Source organism: Camelus dromedarius, chromosome 31 (genome assembly GCF_036321535.1).
Source record: "Camelus dromedarius isolate mCamDro1 chromosome 31, mCamDro1.pat, whole genome shotgun sequence".
Taxonomy (NCBI): domain Eukaryota; kingdom Metazoa; phylum Chordata; class Mammalia; order Artiodactyla; family Camelidae; genus Camelus; species Camelus dromedarius.
The window spans coordinates 1,724,615-1,738,812 of NC_087466.1; the positions used below are offsets into that span (position 1 = coordinate 1,724,615).

At 57.8% G+C, this 14,198-nt stretch overlaps 1 protein-coding gene across 6 annotated transcripts in view; it reads left to right on the forward strand.

The window, feature by feature from the left end:
* TXNRD2 (thioredoxin reductase 2) overlaps nucleotides 1-14,198 on the forward strand; it is a 32,229-nt gene that overhangs the window by 2,475 nt on the left and 15,556 nt on the right. For 2 of the 6 annotated variants that reach the window (XM_064480968.1, XM_064480967.1), the window contains exons 2-9: nucleotides 182-247; nucleotides 4,251-4,307; nucleotides 4,613-4,757; nucleotides 5,204-5,278; nucleotides 5,781-5,859; nucleotides 6,285-6,347; nucleotides 7,276-7,346; nucleotides 13,558-13,577. In XM_064480968.1, the coding sequence (XP_064337038.1) occupies nucleotides 182-247; nucleotides 4,251-4,307; nucleotides 4,613-4,757; nucleotides 5,204-5,278; nucleotides 5,781-5,859; nucleotides 6,285-6,347; nucleotides 7,276-7,346; nucleotides 13,558-13,577 (576 nt within the window). Of the gene's footprint in view, nucleotides 1-178; nucleotides 248-4,250; nucleotides 4,308-4,612; nucleotides 4,758-5,203; nucleotides 5,279-5,780; nucleotides 5,860-6,284; nucleotides 6,348-7,275; nucleotides 7,347-13,557; nucleotides 13,578-14,198 lie in introns of all 6 variants that reach the window. The other 4 variants (XM_064480971.1, XM_064480969.1, XM_031443258.2 and 1 more) reach the window with 3 other exon arrangements.

Here is a 14,198-nt window from a genome sequence, read left to right on the forward strand (position 1 = left end):
CCTTCTGCGTGAGGTGTGGCAGGTGGTCCCCCAGACCACAGGCGGGACTCTGGTCCTGTAAAGTCCATCCTGTGCCACATTAGACCGAACAGAGCTGCCAGCCCTTTGGAAACTGTGGCTTCTGGGATGTGTGCCCCTGGCTAGTCCTGGCCCCCCTCACCTCTCACCCCTTACCCAGCAGGACAGCAGTGCTATGACCTCCTGGTGATCGGCGGGGGATCTGGCGGCCTGGCCTGTGCCAAGGAAGGTACGTGTCTGCATCCTACACCCCGCGGTGTGGCAGGGCCTCCAGGCTTCCAGGCCCTTGGAGAGAGCAGTGGTTGTGTCCAGGGCTGTATGAGTATGTGCCCTGAGTAGCCATGAGCAGAATGCACTGTCCCTGCAGCCGGCCTGCCGGTCTCTGGGCCAGTCACCCTGCCAGGGTCACCCAGCAGCCTTGTCAGTGCGCCCAGCTCCCCATGAGCCCCAGCTGTCTGTGTGGCACACAGCAGCCAGGGTGGCCCGTGTCTAAGCCTGCCTCCTGGGCTGCTGCCCTACCCTGGGTCCCGTCCGCCCCTGCCCCTGTCTCCTCCTCGCTGTTTTGCACATGCATACGGGGTCTTCCTGGCTGGCCCCCTACCTGGTCAGCTGCGGTCTCATCCCTGTGTAAACCCTGCACATCCCCAGCTCTGCTGTCCTAACCCTGGCCCTGACCCTGACCTTAACCCTGACCCTAACCCTTGCCAACACTTGATACTGTCTTTTCTATTGTAGCCCATCCTAAGTAGGTGTGAGGTGGTGTCTCACTGTGGTTGACTTTTGTTTCCCTAATGACTAATAGAGTGTCTTTTCACATGTTTCCTGGCCATTTGTGTATCTGTGGAGAAATGTCTATTCAGAAACTTTGCCCATTTTTAAATTGGGTTGTCTTTTTTTATTACTGAGTAATAGGAGTACCCACACACACATATATTCTAGACACTAGACCCCCATCAGGTACGCAATTTGCAAATACTTTTTTTTTTGTCTGTGTATTATCTTTTCTCTTTTCTGATGGTGTTCTTTGCAGCACAAGTGTTTAATTTTGATGAAGTCGGTTGATGATTATTTCCTGTACTTTCAGTGTCATATCTAAGAAACTGATGCCTAATCCAAGGTCACACAAACTTAGGGCTGTTTTCTTCTGAGTCTCAGAGTTTCAGAGTTTCAGCTCTTACATTTAGGCTGTTGGTCCACTTGGGGTTCGGGTGCAGGCATGGTCTGAGGTGGTTGCCTTTGGGTGTGTAGGGTGCACCTTCGAGTGATGCTCTCCCCTGCGTGGGTGGCGCGGGGACCTCACAGCAGTGCCATCTCCTTTCTCCTCCTTCCACATCACCACACCCTCCACTTTTATGTGTTATAAACCCCACAACACTTTGTACTATTTTTGCTCAGTTACCTTCTAAAGAGATTTGAACAATGAGGAAAAAGCTAACACCTCTGCCCACAGGGTCATCTTTCTGGGGCCCTCTGTTCCCTTTTCTGGATCTCAGTTTCCATCTGGGATCATGTTTCTCTACCTGAGGGGCGTCCATGAACGTTGCCTGTAACGTGGCTCCCAGGGTAATAAAATCTTTCAGCGTTTGTAAGTCTGAAGATGTGTTTATTTTGCCTTCATTTTGAAAAGATTTTTTTCCTCTGGCTATGTAATTCAAGGTCGACAGTTTTCCTTTAGCGTAGTCTGTCCTCCATGGGTTCCACATCCACAGATTCCAGTAACCACGGATCCAAAAATATTTTTTTAAATTCCAAAAAGTCCCCAAAAGCAGAATTGGAATTTGCTGCACCCTGGCAACTGTTCATGTAGCATTTACATTGTATTTACAACTATTTATATGTCATTTGTATGTCATTTACGTTGTATTTACAACTACTTGCGTAGCACGTACGTTGTGTTAGGTGTTAGAATGTAGTAATGATTTAAAGTATAGGTTACTGCAGATACTGCAGCATCTTGTACGAGGGCCTCGAGCATCCGTGGGTTTTGTGTGTCTTTTCCTCTGGTGGCTTTGAGGATTTCCTCTTTTCGGTGGTTTTGAGCAGTTTGCTGGTGGTGTGCCATGGTGTAGTGCTGACTTGTCTTCCTGCGGGAGTTCACTGGGCGTCATAGCTTCCACTCAGGCCGGGAGACTCTTCAACCACCATTTCTTCACCGTGGGAGCCTAGTTACATGTTGCCAACCTGCCGCAAGGCTCACTGGAGTGCTTTTCACTTGGGATCACTCCTGTTCCTGTTTTCGGGCTTACTTGCACGAGCCGCTGCGGTTTCTGCTCTTCCAGGAACCCCACTCCACGCAGTTTTCACCCTCCAGTTCGACTTTGGTCCTTTCTCATAGCTGCCATGTTGCTGCTTAACTTTTTGACCATTTGGAATACAGTTATAATACCTGTTTTATGTTCTTTCCCGCTACTTCTGACATCATGTCAGTTTCCATGGACTGCTTTTCCCTTGAAGGGTTGTTTTTCCTGCTCCTTTGCCTGCCTGGTAAGTTTTGTTTTGAGTGCAGACACTGAACTTCACCTTGCTGGCTCCTGGATAGTTTTGTATTCCTAGAAATGTTTCTGAGCATATTCCGGGATGCAGGTAAGAGACAGTTGGATCTTTTTGAGTCTTCTGCTTAAGATCTGTTAGGCGGGCCTGGAGCTGTGCCCAGTCTAGGGCTAATTATTCCCAGCTACTGAGGCATGACGTTCCTTAAAGCTCCCCTGGGCTGCAGGAATAATTTCTCCAGGCTGGCTCCTGCCCCTCTTTGGTCCTGTATCCCAGGAAGTCTGGCCGCCTCGGTCTCCCCGAGACGCTGCTGGACTCTGCCTGGGCTCTCCCAGTGCAGTGTCCTAGGGACTCTCAGCTCGTCCCTTTCCTGTCTCACAGAGATCGCTGGCCTGTTTTCCTTTGTTCAGTCTCTTGAAACCGTTATTTCATGTATTGTGTCTAGATTTCTGGTTGTTTTGAGCCGGAGGGTACCTCTGGTCCAGAGACTGTCCTGGTCAGACCTGGGACCTGGGCCATGGCACGTTGGAAGAATCTCTGAGGCCACAGCCTTTAAGTCAAGCATTGGGGTCTCATCATTAGTCAGTTGAACAAAATGGTTTTGTTAGGGAAGATTCTGAAACTCTGTTCTAATCTTGGTAGCCATGGATCAAGCACTGGTGTTTCAAACACTCGTGGGATCCTGAGTGTGAGACGGGCGCCCTTGGAGCCATCACGTCCAGGGCCGAGGGTTGGCTGTGCAGTTCCCCAGGCGAGCTGGGAACCCCGTGATTAGCCTTGACCTCAGAACTTGGGGCTTGTGGCTGGAGGAGCCTGCTCACAGCCAGGGGTAGGGGGCTCCAGAGAGGGGTGTGTTTGGGGGATGCAGGGGGGCCCTCAGGCAGGGGTATGGTTGGGGGAGGTAGGGGGATGCTCCAGGCAGGGGTGTGGTTGGGGGAGGCGGGGGGCTCCAGGCAGGGGTGTGGTTGGGGGAGGCAGGGTGAGGCTCTAGGCAGGGGTGTGGTTGGGGGAGGTGGGGGACTTCAGGCAGGGGTGTGGTTGGGGGAGGTGGGGGGCTCCAGGCAGGGGTGTGGTTGGGGGAGGAGGGAGACTCCAGGCAGGGGTGTGGTTGGGGGAGGTGGGGGGCTCCAGGCAGGGGTGTGGTTGGGGGAGGTGGGGGACTTCAGGCAGGGGTGTGGTTGGGGGAGGTGGGGGTTCCAGGCAGGGGTGTGGTTGGGGGAGGCAGGGTGAGGCTCTAGGCAGGGGTGCAGTTTGGAGCCCAGATCTCCCCATCTGGGGGCTGGCTGAGCTGGACCTGCCTTGTGACCTCTGAGCTTTCATTTCCTCACCTGGAGAGGAGATGACAAACCCCCACCTAGAGGCTCTGAGCAGGGTCGACCAAAGTCCACCCTACATGGCGTCTGTGTGCAGAGAGGAGAGAGCACGCCCCCTGGGGAGAGAGCCAGTGCCTCCCCTGTGATGCCTTCCAGGGAGCTTGTGCTGAATGTCTGGGCCTGGAGCCAGGTTGCAGGGCAGGGTTGAGGGGCAGTGTTGCCAGGCTGGGCGGTACAGAGGTTGCTGTCAAGAGGAGGTGAAGATGCCCGCCCATGGGCAGCACAGCAGGGTGGCAGAGGCGGTGGGGACAGCCACCCGCCCAGTCCTTCCCATCCCTCCTCTGGGGCTCATGGCCTCTGGGTCCCCGCCCCTGGCCCCGAATCTGTTCCCCACCTGTGCCCACCTGCCTGCTTCCCTTGTTGTTCCAGCCGCTCAGCTGGGAAAGAAGGTGGCCGTGGTGGACTATGTGGAGCCTTCCCCCCGAGGTAGGCAGTCCCGTGGGAGCCATGCCTCCCGGGGCAGGGGTGGGGGTTCCTGTGTGGAAGGCAGCTGAGCCTAGCCCACCCACAGCTGTCCAGTCTCTGGACAGCATCCTGCTGCTCTGTTTAAAGTTCCTTGTCCTCTTCATTTAAAACAAACACTGCCGCGATAGAGGGCAGATTCGCATGGCAGGCGCACCGGGGCCGTCAGCACTGCAGACGGCAACTTCAGAGGGATTTGAAGCACCTGTGAGTGGGGACGGCCCGGCTCACCCAAGTGCGGTCTGCGTGTGCTCTCCCTGTTGCGGCAGGTACCAGGTGGGGCCTCGGTGGCACCTGCGTGAATGTCGGTTGCATCCCCAAGAAGCTGATGCACCAGGCGGCGCTGCTGGGAGGCAGCCTCCACGACGCCTCCCACTTTGGCTGGGAGGTGGCCCAGCCCATCCGGCATGACTGGTGAGGACCCAGCCTCCCCTGGGGAGGATGACTGACCCCATCGTGGGACCCTCCCCCAGGCTCAACTCTGGACCTCGGACATTTGGCGAAGTTTGCGGGCATTTTTGGTGATTCCTGCCACGGGGGGCTGCTCGTCCCCTGCACATGCCCCACGAAGCCCAGGCCACCCCTGGAAGGACTACCCACCCAAGGGCTCAGCAGGTGGCCCATGGTGTGCTCAGAGCTCCGTGGTCCGAAGCTCCACTTCCCTGAGCCCACAGGTCCAGAGCCCCAAACCTGGCACAGAGGCGGCAGCCATGGGGACAGGTGGCAGCCATGGGGACAGGTATCACCCACCTTTGTCTCTGGGTGTTCCTGTTAAGGGCTGTTTGCGTGTAATGGTCTGTGCTGGGACCTGTAGCTGGTGCTTGTGTGGTGCTTTTTAACATTTTGTTCTGTGTTACCAGGAGGAAAATGGCAGAAGCTGTTCAAAACTACGTGAAGTCCCTGAACTGGGGGCACCGGGTCCAGCTGCAGGACAGGTACGGAGGGTCCGCGTGGGTTGTGGGGCTGTGAGGACTCTCCAGGAGCCTTGGGGACACAGGGCTTGGCCGTGGGGACAACTCAAAGTGGACAAGGCCCAGCCACCCCTATTCCTTGAGTGCCTGTTCTCCTGGCCTCACTGCCTGCTGCCTGCTGGACACTCTCCCTCACCAGCAGGAAGTTGGTGGGTTTTGGCAGAGGAAGAACAGGTACACATGGGGGCCTCCACTTCCTGCTGGAGCGTGCCCAGGTGACAGGACTGACCTTGGGGGAGGCCTGGCCACCTCTGTCCTCAGACACCAGGGCTGTACTTGGGCCCTTAGGATGTCCCTGTATGGCAACTCCTCTCTCCCCACCTGAGCCATGGGCGCAATGGGGCTGGGGGGCGAGGCAGGGCCCAGGCTCACGTGTTAGCCGTCTGCATGGTGCTCCCTATTTAATCCCAGAGGTGATGCCTCATTTGCAGAGGAAATGTTTGAAAATCCTATTTTTATTTTGCAGAAAAGTCAAGTACTTTAACTTTAAGGCCAGCTTTGTCAATAAACACACGGTTTGCGGTGTCTCAAAAGGTGGGAAAGAGGTGAGTGCTCGCCTCACTGGGGCTCCTGGGGGACAGGCCCGGCCAGTCTGCAGGCCTGGAGGAGCAGACCTCGGCTTTGTTTGGCCTCAGCTCTATCCTCAGTAGTCATCACAGCAGGAACCAACAAGATGTTCCTCCGAGGCCAATCGTGATTCTTTCTGAAGGGGGAGTCACACCAGGCTGCCCGCCTCCCGGGGCAGCCACACACCTGGAGGCCTCTGCAGGGATCCAGGAGACCTGCTGCCTGTGGGACGCTTTGTAAACTGTGGATTTAGAACCTCTCCTGCCTGTCCCTGGTCCCTGGACGGCCCCCAGTTCCCGGGCCTGGGCTACTGCCCCAGGGTCTGCGCTGCAGGGCAGGGGCTGATCAGAAAGCTGGCTGAGCCTTTGTGTGGGTGACCGTAGCTTTCACGGTTTGTTCTCAGACTCTGCTTTCAGCCGAGCACATCGTCATCGCTACCGGGGGCCGGCCGAGGTACCCCACGCACGTGAGTGTCCTCAGCACCCTCGCTGTGCTACCCACTAGTGGTTGGGTGATGCCCATCTTCCCCTCCGCACCCCCTTCCCCAAGTGGCATTCTTATGTGAGCTCTTGGATCCCCTTTGCTGAGGCGGGCTGCCCGTTCCCAGTCACCGAGGCCCAGAGTGGCTCCCTCTTCCCTTGGCTGCCTGTGTGGGTTCCACTTAAAGCCCCTGGAGGCCATGATCAGCTCCGAGATCACCTCAGCCCCACACACATCTCCCGAGGCACCTGCTAGGGGCTGGCCATTCACCCAGAGGAAGTGAGGCGGGGCTGCGGGCCCCCGGGGAGACCCTAGTGGCCAGGGTCTCTCCTCCCGGCCTGGGGTGGCCCACCGCACCCCACGCCTGCAGGACTGGTGTGTTTTGGTCCCTTTGATATTCAGAACTCTTGGCCTTCCTTGCGCAATCTTTAGAAATTCCTGACTTTATTTTTTTTGCCAATTGGAACTGTAAACTGTCTGAAATCCATTTCCTGTCTCCCAGAACACCTTACTCTCTCGGGTCATGTGTCCCCCACCTGCTGAGAAACCTGAACCATCCTGGGCAGAGGGCCCCCGCCCTGTGCTATCCCTCTGGGGTGCCTGGTTGCTCACATCCAGCCTTCAACCTGGCACCCTCAGAGCTGGCCAGCCTCACTTCACCCCTCCCTCCCCACAGCCCTGGGTCTTGATTTGGGGATTGTGGAGAGCAAGAGGAAGGAAGGCTGCCTCCCAACCTTGCACAGCCAGGGAGCGTCCAGGTCCCCTGCCCCAGAGGCCACACCTGAAAAGAAGTCTGGAGCAGGGAGGCCAGCACACAGGGGCTGGGTGCTTCTGAAAACTGGGCATCCTCTCTAGGGGAGTCTTGGGACAGCCAGATGACACTGGCCTCACGCTGACCCCTTTATTCGGGATAGATTGAAGGTGCCTTGGAATACGGGATTACAAGTGACGACATCTTCTGGCTGAAGGAATCCCCAGGAAGAACGTAAGGCCCAAGGCGAGCCTGCTCCCCCCACCCCTGCATCACAGCCAGCAGTTCGGACACGCTGGTGCCCTCCTTAGTGTGTTCTTTCCCTTCCCCAAGGGAAAGACCTTGTGCCCATGCGGGGGCCGACACGCTCTCCCATGACTATTTGGAAGTGGTGGCACCTGAGTCACAAGGGAATGGCCGCTATTGTCTGGGGCACTGGTTTCAGCAGGTTCCCAAGGGCCCCGGGGTCCCAGTGGGTCCTCAGGACCCTCAGGGCGAGCAGGCCCTCCTCCAGCCCTGGCCAAACAGCTTCCCTTCACCTGTGTCCCCTTGGCCTCCCTGAATTCAGCAAAGGCTCCAAGGGCCTCAGAGCCCAGAGCACAGCAGGGGAAGCGAGGCCTGCAGTGTGACCAGGTGCGGGCTCCCTGAGCCTGTGAAGTGCAGTGTGTAGCACCTGGGTCCAGGAACCGATGGGACCTCGTGCGCGCAGGGACCAGGGAGGCCACCAGAGGGCGGCAGAGGCTCAGCCATCAGCGCTGGGCGGCTGGGGACCTGCTATGCAAAGAAAGGCAAAGGGTGCCTGGTGGGCAGGCATGTGCGGGTGTGACCGTGCACATGTCAGCATGTGCGAGGCCATTGTGCACGTGCGTGTGTGCACGTGAGTGTGTGAATGTGCTGCGCGTGTGTGTGTGCACCTGCCGTGTTCACGTTCTCCACTTCCTTTGTTCAGGGCTGGGCGCGGCTCTCAGAGGGCGTGTGACTTCCCACCATTCACAACTGTCTCAGTCCTCTCTTTCCGGGGTCATAAACACTGCAGTGAAACCTGCGGTGCGCATCTGGTGCCGTCTAAGTGCTTCTTACGTGTCGTGTGTGCAGGTCCGGGGTGTTTCCGTGGGCGGGGAACCCTGGTCCTGGGGTGGGTGGCGTGCCCTGCTGGTGGCTGCTTTCCTTCCTGACATGGCCTCAGCTTCTCCGGCTTCTCTGTGAGGTGCGAAGAGACACGGCCTCTCCTGCTCCCTGGGGAGGGGCGGGCAGGTTGCTTGACCCTGACCCTAACTCAGTGCCCCGGGCAAGCTCCCTTCTACCACCTCCCCCGGGGCTCCAGGCCGAGGTTGGTTTTTAATTTGTGTGATATCACGCTGCCACTTTTTTCTTTGTGCTGTAGTATCTGGGTTGTTTGTTCTTTTATCTTTGTCCTGTACGTTAAACGTGGCCTGGTTTCATTTGCGATTGCTGTTATCAGTCGTGTATTTATTGGCCACTTAAAATTGAGTGTATGTCTGAGTGTGAGAGTGTGTGAGTGAGAGTGTGAGAGTGTGTGTGAGGGTGAGGGTGTGTCTGGGCATGAGCGGGTGCAGGGGCATCACCGTCCTGGTCCTTGGCTGGCTCTGTGGTCTCTCCCTCATCTCCCGGGCTCTCTGGTTCTCCCTCATCTCCCGGGCTCTCTGGTCTCTCTCATCTCCCAGGCTCCCTGGTCCCTCTCATCTCATCTCCTGCAGGTGCCTGTCGGGGCTGAGAATTGCTGTCACTGCAGCAGATTGTCTCGGCTTGTCGTGTCTTTACCTCGTGCACATGCTGGTGTTTTGTTTTTCTCAGTGTAGCTCAGGCTCTGTTTACACTTGGTGGCTGTTAGATTTATTGTGTGTTCAGCGAGGGCCTTTCCACCCTCAAGTTTTCGATGAAAGGCCTGGATTTCCTGTGGGTCCTACAGTTGAATTTTCCTTTGGGCCTGGGGGGTCCCGCGCACTGACCACTGGCCCCTCCAGCCAGCCCCGGAAGCTCATCCGAGCAGAGCCCGTCCTGCTCCGGCCCTGACGGATCGCAGGTGCCTGGCGCGGCCTTCAGACCCGCGTTGCTGTCTTCACATTGAGTTCTCTGGGTGAGGGAGGCGCTCTGCCAGCCCTGCACGGTGCTCTCTGGAGACCTGGTGGTCACACGGCCTTGACTGTGCAGCCGCCCGCAGCCTGGCTCCCCGCCCAGTGCTCTGGTCACCTCTGCCCATCACCGAAAGTCAGCATCTTCTGAATCCCAGTCTTTTGTTAAATTAGGTCCTATGTGTTTTGTTGTTTTCTTTTATTTGCTATTTTCTCATTGCATTTTAAAAGCATCTCCAGCCCCAAGAGGGGCCGATGTCTGGGGTCTCTCCCCGCCTGCTGCTCACCGGAGGCTGGGTGCACAGAGGGGCAGCCTGGGGCTGCAGACGGAGGCGGGCTCACGGTGACCCTGTGCTGGGGCAGCAGCCCGCGTGGCCAGGAGGACACAGCCCCAGATATTTGGGTCAGGAAAGAAACAGCAGTGTTTATTTTCTCCAGGGAAAAAAAAAACATTTGGAAGATTTTTTTTTTTAAACTCTTTCGTTTAAAAGGAATCTAGGTATGTTATTGTTTAAGAAAAAAAGTGTTTGCAATGTATCAGTCACCCGTTTCATTCTGAGCATGATTTATGTGAGGAAATGGTTTTTTTAAAAATTAAGCTGGAGATATATCCCTGTACGATGCTTCTGTGAAATGCAGCTTTTGTGCAGAGCTGTGAATGCAAGTTGTAACAGTGTGATACGGAGTCAGTGTTTACTCGTTACATTCCTCCGCGCAGTCAAAATAAGCCCGAGGGTCTACAGTAGCATTTCTGTATTTTATCAGCTTGGGCTGGGCTAAGGGGGGCCTCAGCTCACACTCCGAGGGGCTGTTTCTGCCAGATTTATTTGCCATATAAATATTCCCTGTGTTTATTTTAACTCGCCTTTAAAATGGAGCTGAAATTAATATGGACCCGAGGGCTGCCCCCGGGCCTGGAGGCCTCCTGAAGTGGTGGACGTCTCTGCTCGGCCATCCAGGAGGCCCTGCAGCAGTGCCGCCTCCCCCGTGGTGTCTCCGAGGGCCACCTCCGCAGTGAGGCCTTCTGGGTCTGGACTGCCTGGGGGGACTTGGATACCCTGGTCCCTGCCTCCTGCCACTGTTCGGTGCCCTGATGGTGGGGAGTGGATGCCCTCAGCCCCTCCGTGTCTGGAGGTCAGTTCTCTGCAGAGCGGGGCCCTGAGTGGGCGATTTGGGCTTCTCTGCAGCAGAGAGGACTGGAGACTCCTAATCCTCAGGCCCAAGGGCGACTGGGTCATCACTTCCAGATAAGAACCAGGGCCCTGCTGCCCAACTGCCCACTCGGTCCCCTTGAGGATCTTCCCAGCCTGCTCTCCAGCCCAGGACTGTCCACCCTCCCATAGCCACGCCCTGGCCTGGCCCCCACCCTGGGCCCAAGGGCTCTGTGCAGCGGGGTGAGGCTTTGTGGCGGAGCTGCTGTCAGCGGTGGTCAGCTGGCCATTCAGTCCAGAGACTGGCCAGGTCCTCCTCCTGAGCACACAGGGGAAGACCCATGGCCATTTATTTAGGGAAGCTCACTGCTACTGAAGTTTTTCACTTGTTTTTTAACCTGCGTGTTTGTTCGTGTGACATCCTGTGACCAGCCACCTGCCTGGGCCACAGTTCATCCTGTTGAGCCTGGCTAACCACCTCTCTGGTCAAGGGAGACACTGCCTTGGGGGAGGTGGGCCCAGCATCAGGCCCTGAGGAGTGGGGATGCTGCTGGCGGATCCCGACCAGGGAGGCCCCCTACCCACTCCCGCTGCCTTGCTGGGGCACCCAAGCCCCACAGTTCAATGGGCATTTCCTGTGCTGGCAGGACAGCCCTGGGGCCAGGTGCCCTGTGAGGCCCTCGCCTTGCGTGGGTGTCCCCTCAAGATGTGTCCTCTTGCTGGGATGACTGACCCCTTGAGGGGAGTGTCCCCTTGGGGAGCGGGTTGGGGCCATCAGACTGAGAGGCAGGTGGAGCACTGGTTCAGCTGTGCTCCATGGGCCTGAGGAGGGGCTTTGTTCCTGCTTGCTCCCTGATTCGGGCTTCAGGGAGACAGCCAGCCCTGTGATTAGGCTAATCCCACGGCACTTATACCTTCGAGTCAGTGTTTTCGGCACCAGAGGGACAGAGGGGCTGCCCCAAACACACACACAGCCGAGTAGGGCTCTGGGGTGCAGGTGGAGGCCCCATGTGAGCCGATGCCCTGTCCTGGGTCTCCTGCTATGGCGTGAGGCTGGGTGCCTGGCCCTCGGAGGCCCCCTTGGCCCAGCCCCCAGGCCTGCCTGGGGCCAGCAGGGCCTGCCGTGGTCACTGTGCCTTGGCACCAGGCTCAGCACCCTGGTTCCCAGTCCCCACCTAGGCTGAGGTCTCCTCAGTGGCCAGCAAAGCCCACCTGCAGCTTCAGACCTGCCAGTAAAAATGCAGCGTCCGCCTGCCCCCCGCCGCCCAGGTGCCGGCAGCTGCCTCCCTTTCTGCTGTACTGTTTTTCCCTAGTCCATCTGAAGGGAGTTCTCTGGCTGAGACCTCGGATCCCACATTTTTCAAAGAATAATTCTTATTTGATAAAGTGGGGTCAAGGGTGGAGTGAAAACCAACACTGTTGACAGTCCTTCCTCACGGAGACAAGAAGCCCCAGGTGACCCTCGGAGCCAGTGAACACCTGCCCCTGTGAGGGTACAGCCGCACATGCTCAGTCAAGGACGCCACTGAGGCCTGGCCTGACTGGCGCCTGCCTCCTCCCAGAGTGTGCCTCTGTCAGTGACTAGGCGTGGACTAGGTGGCCAGGAGTGGGGGCACTGCGACCTTGAGGGGGGAGGCCCAGGCGCTGGGTGGGGGGCTCCATAGAGGAGATAGGGATCGTCCCCTGCCCACCCCCACCCCCTGCACCCTGCCTCCCTGTTCTTTCCCCCTGTACTCACAGTGCAGGGCACGGGGAGGGGCTGGGGCTATGGAAACAAAACACTTTTGCCAAATTTGGGAAACCACATTGCCTGGAGCTGGGCTTTAAGCTGCAGGTTGCAACCAGCCACTCCCTAAGAGGCAGGAAGGCTCAGGGACCAGCGGAGACAGCCCAGTGGGTGGACAGAGGGCTCCCCTGGTGCCTGCACAGCACGGCCAGCCCGGAGGCAGCTGCCCAGGCCATGGCCACCCTGAGCAGGAGCGCAGGGCACTGCGTGTTCCACACGGATGCTCTCAACGAGTTCTTGCATTGAGGTGGGACGTTCAAAGCTGCTCAAGCCTGTTTACATTTAAGTCTTGCATTTAACCAACTTGTAGTTTCGTGTCTTAAAGAAAGGCTTGTACCGTCCCCGTGAGACTGAGGAAGGGCAGGGTTTATAAAGTTGAGAGTGCACCCGGGCACAAACGTGTGTGCACGTCCTCGTGGCTCCTCAGGCCAGGCTCGGCCCCCTCACCCCACACGGGACAACAGTGCAGCCCTGTCCCCAGCTCCCCAGAGGAAGCCTTCCCGAGGGGCACTGGGCAGGAGTATTCCCTGGGATATGCCGCCTTTTGAAATGGAATTATATCATTAGTACCTGCCGGGATCAGAGCTGACATCTGCTTATCCATCCTTACATCACCTCCTCTTGTTCAAAGGCTGAGGGGTGATCTGACAAGCCCACCCACATGCTGCTGGGGCTAGGAGTCTCCACTTGTAGCTCAGTTCTGTGTGCGTGTGTGCATGTGTGTGTGGGCACGTGTGTGCGTGCATGTGTGCATGGGGGGCACGTGTGCATGTGTGCTGCATGCGTGTGCGTGTGTGCGTGTGTGCAGGTGAACAACAGGAGAGGATCAGCGGGGTCCCAGTGTCCTGTGTCCCACCACCCCCCAGATGCCCTTGCTCTGGGAGCAGACCCTCCTGGCCTCAGGCCTGTGGATGCTGGGGCTGGATGGGCAGGTGAAACCTGGCCTCTGTGGTCCGAGAGCGTTCCGTCCATGGACAGTGCTTCGCAGGACCCTCCCCAGATCTGGCGCCTCCTGTTTCCAGGGTGACTGCAGGAGGTCCGGAGGGAGCCAAGGCAGAACGTAGACCTTACCTTAGGGCAGAAGGGCTCTGCTGGCTAGGTGCATGTTGGTCCCGCCTCCAGGCCCTTCCCCAGGACGTGCTGTTTTGTCACCGGCCACTCACTCCTTCACCACCAGGCAATTTCCCGACTCTGTGTATCATTCACAGCTGGAGCTCTGGGAAGTGGGTTTTGTACCCTGGGACGACCTGTTTGAACAGTTAGCCTTGGTGACTCAGCGGCAGTGACGCGTCCGCTGACAGCTGGCCTGCATGATACTCGGGGCCGCCCCCTGGGAGCCCCACTTGGGGTGGTTGCTTGCATTCATGGTGGCCACGTGTGGGACTCACTTCTCTCTCTGTCCATCCCGCTAACAGGTTGGTGGTCGGAGCCAGCTGTATCCTTTGCTGTGTGTAGGTCTGCTGTCCTTGCCGTCCTTAGAGTAGAAGCTCCAGTCCGGGCCCCTCCCCTGCACTCCCTCCCGTCGGGACGGGTGCTCTGCCGCCCGGAACCAGACACTTAGCGGCCACTCAGGGTGGATGACCTGTGCTCAGGGGACAATTTGAGACTGACCTTTGAGGCCAGGGCTTCCTGGAGGCTTTTCCTGAGCCACTCACTCACTGACCGGGCAGCTGGACACAGCATGAGGCCAGTGGTCCTCCTTGGAGAGTGGCCCCCCCACACCCTATCCTTCTGAGGGAGCAGGAACCCCAGGGATGGTGGAAAGGGGCCTTGGGAGGGGCGGGTCGGGAGAGAGCACTTCCAGCAGGAGATGAGGGCACTGGCCTGCTGGCCGAGGTCCAGGCGCCATCTCCTGCCCTTCACCACGCTGCCCCTTGGTTAATCTCCAGGAGTGGACAGATGCCCCATGGAGGCAGAAGCCCCCTGGCCTGTGGGTGCTGGAGGGAGCCCCGCTCCCCCTGGACGTGCTTTTGAGAGATGGGGGTGGGGGTGTCTGCAGGGGCATTGGAGCCTTCTATGGGCTGATGGGGCTGGTGGGCTGTGGGCTGCTGGGGGG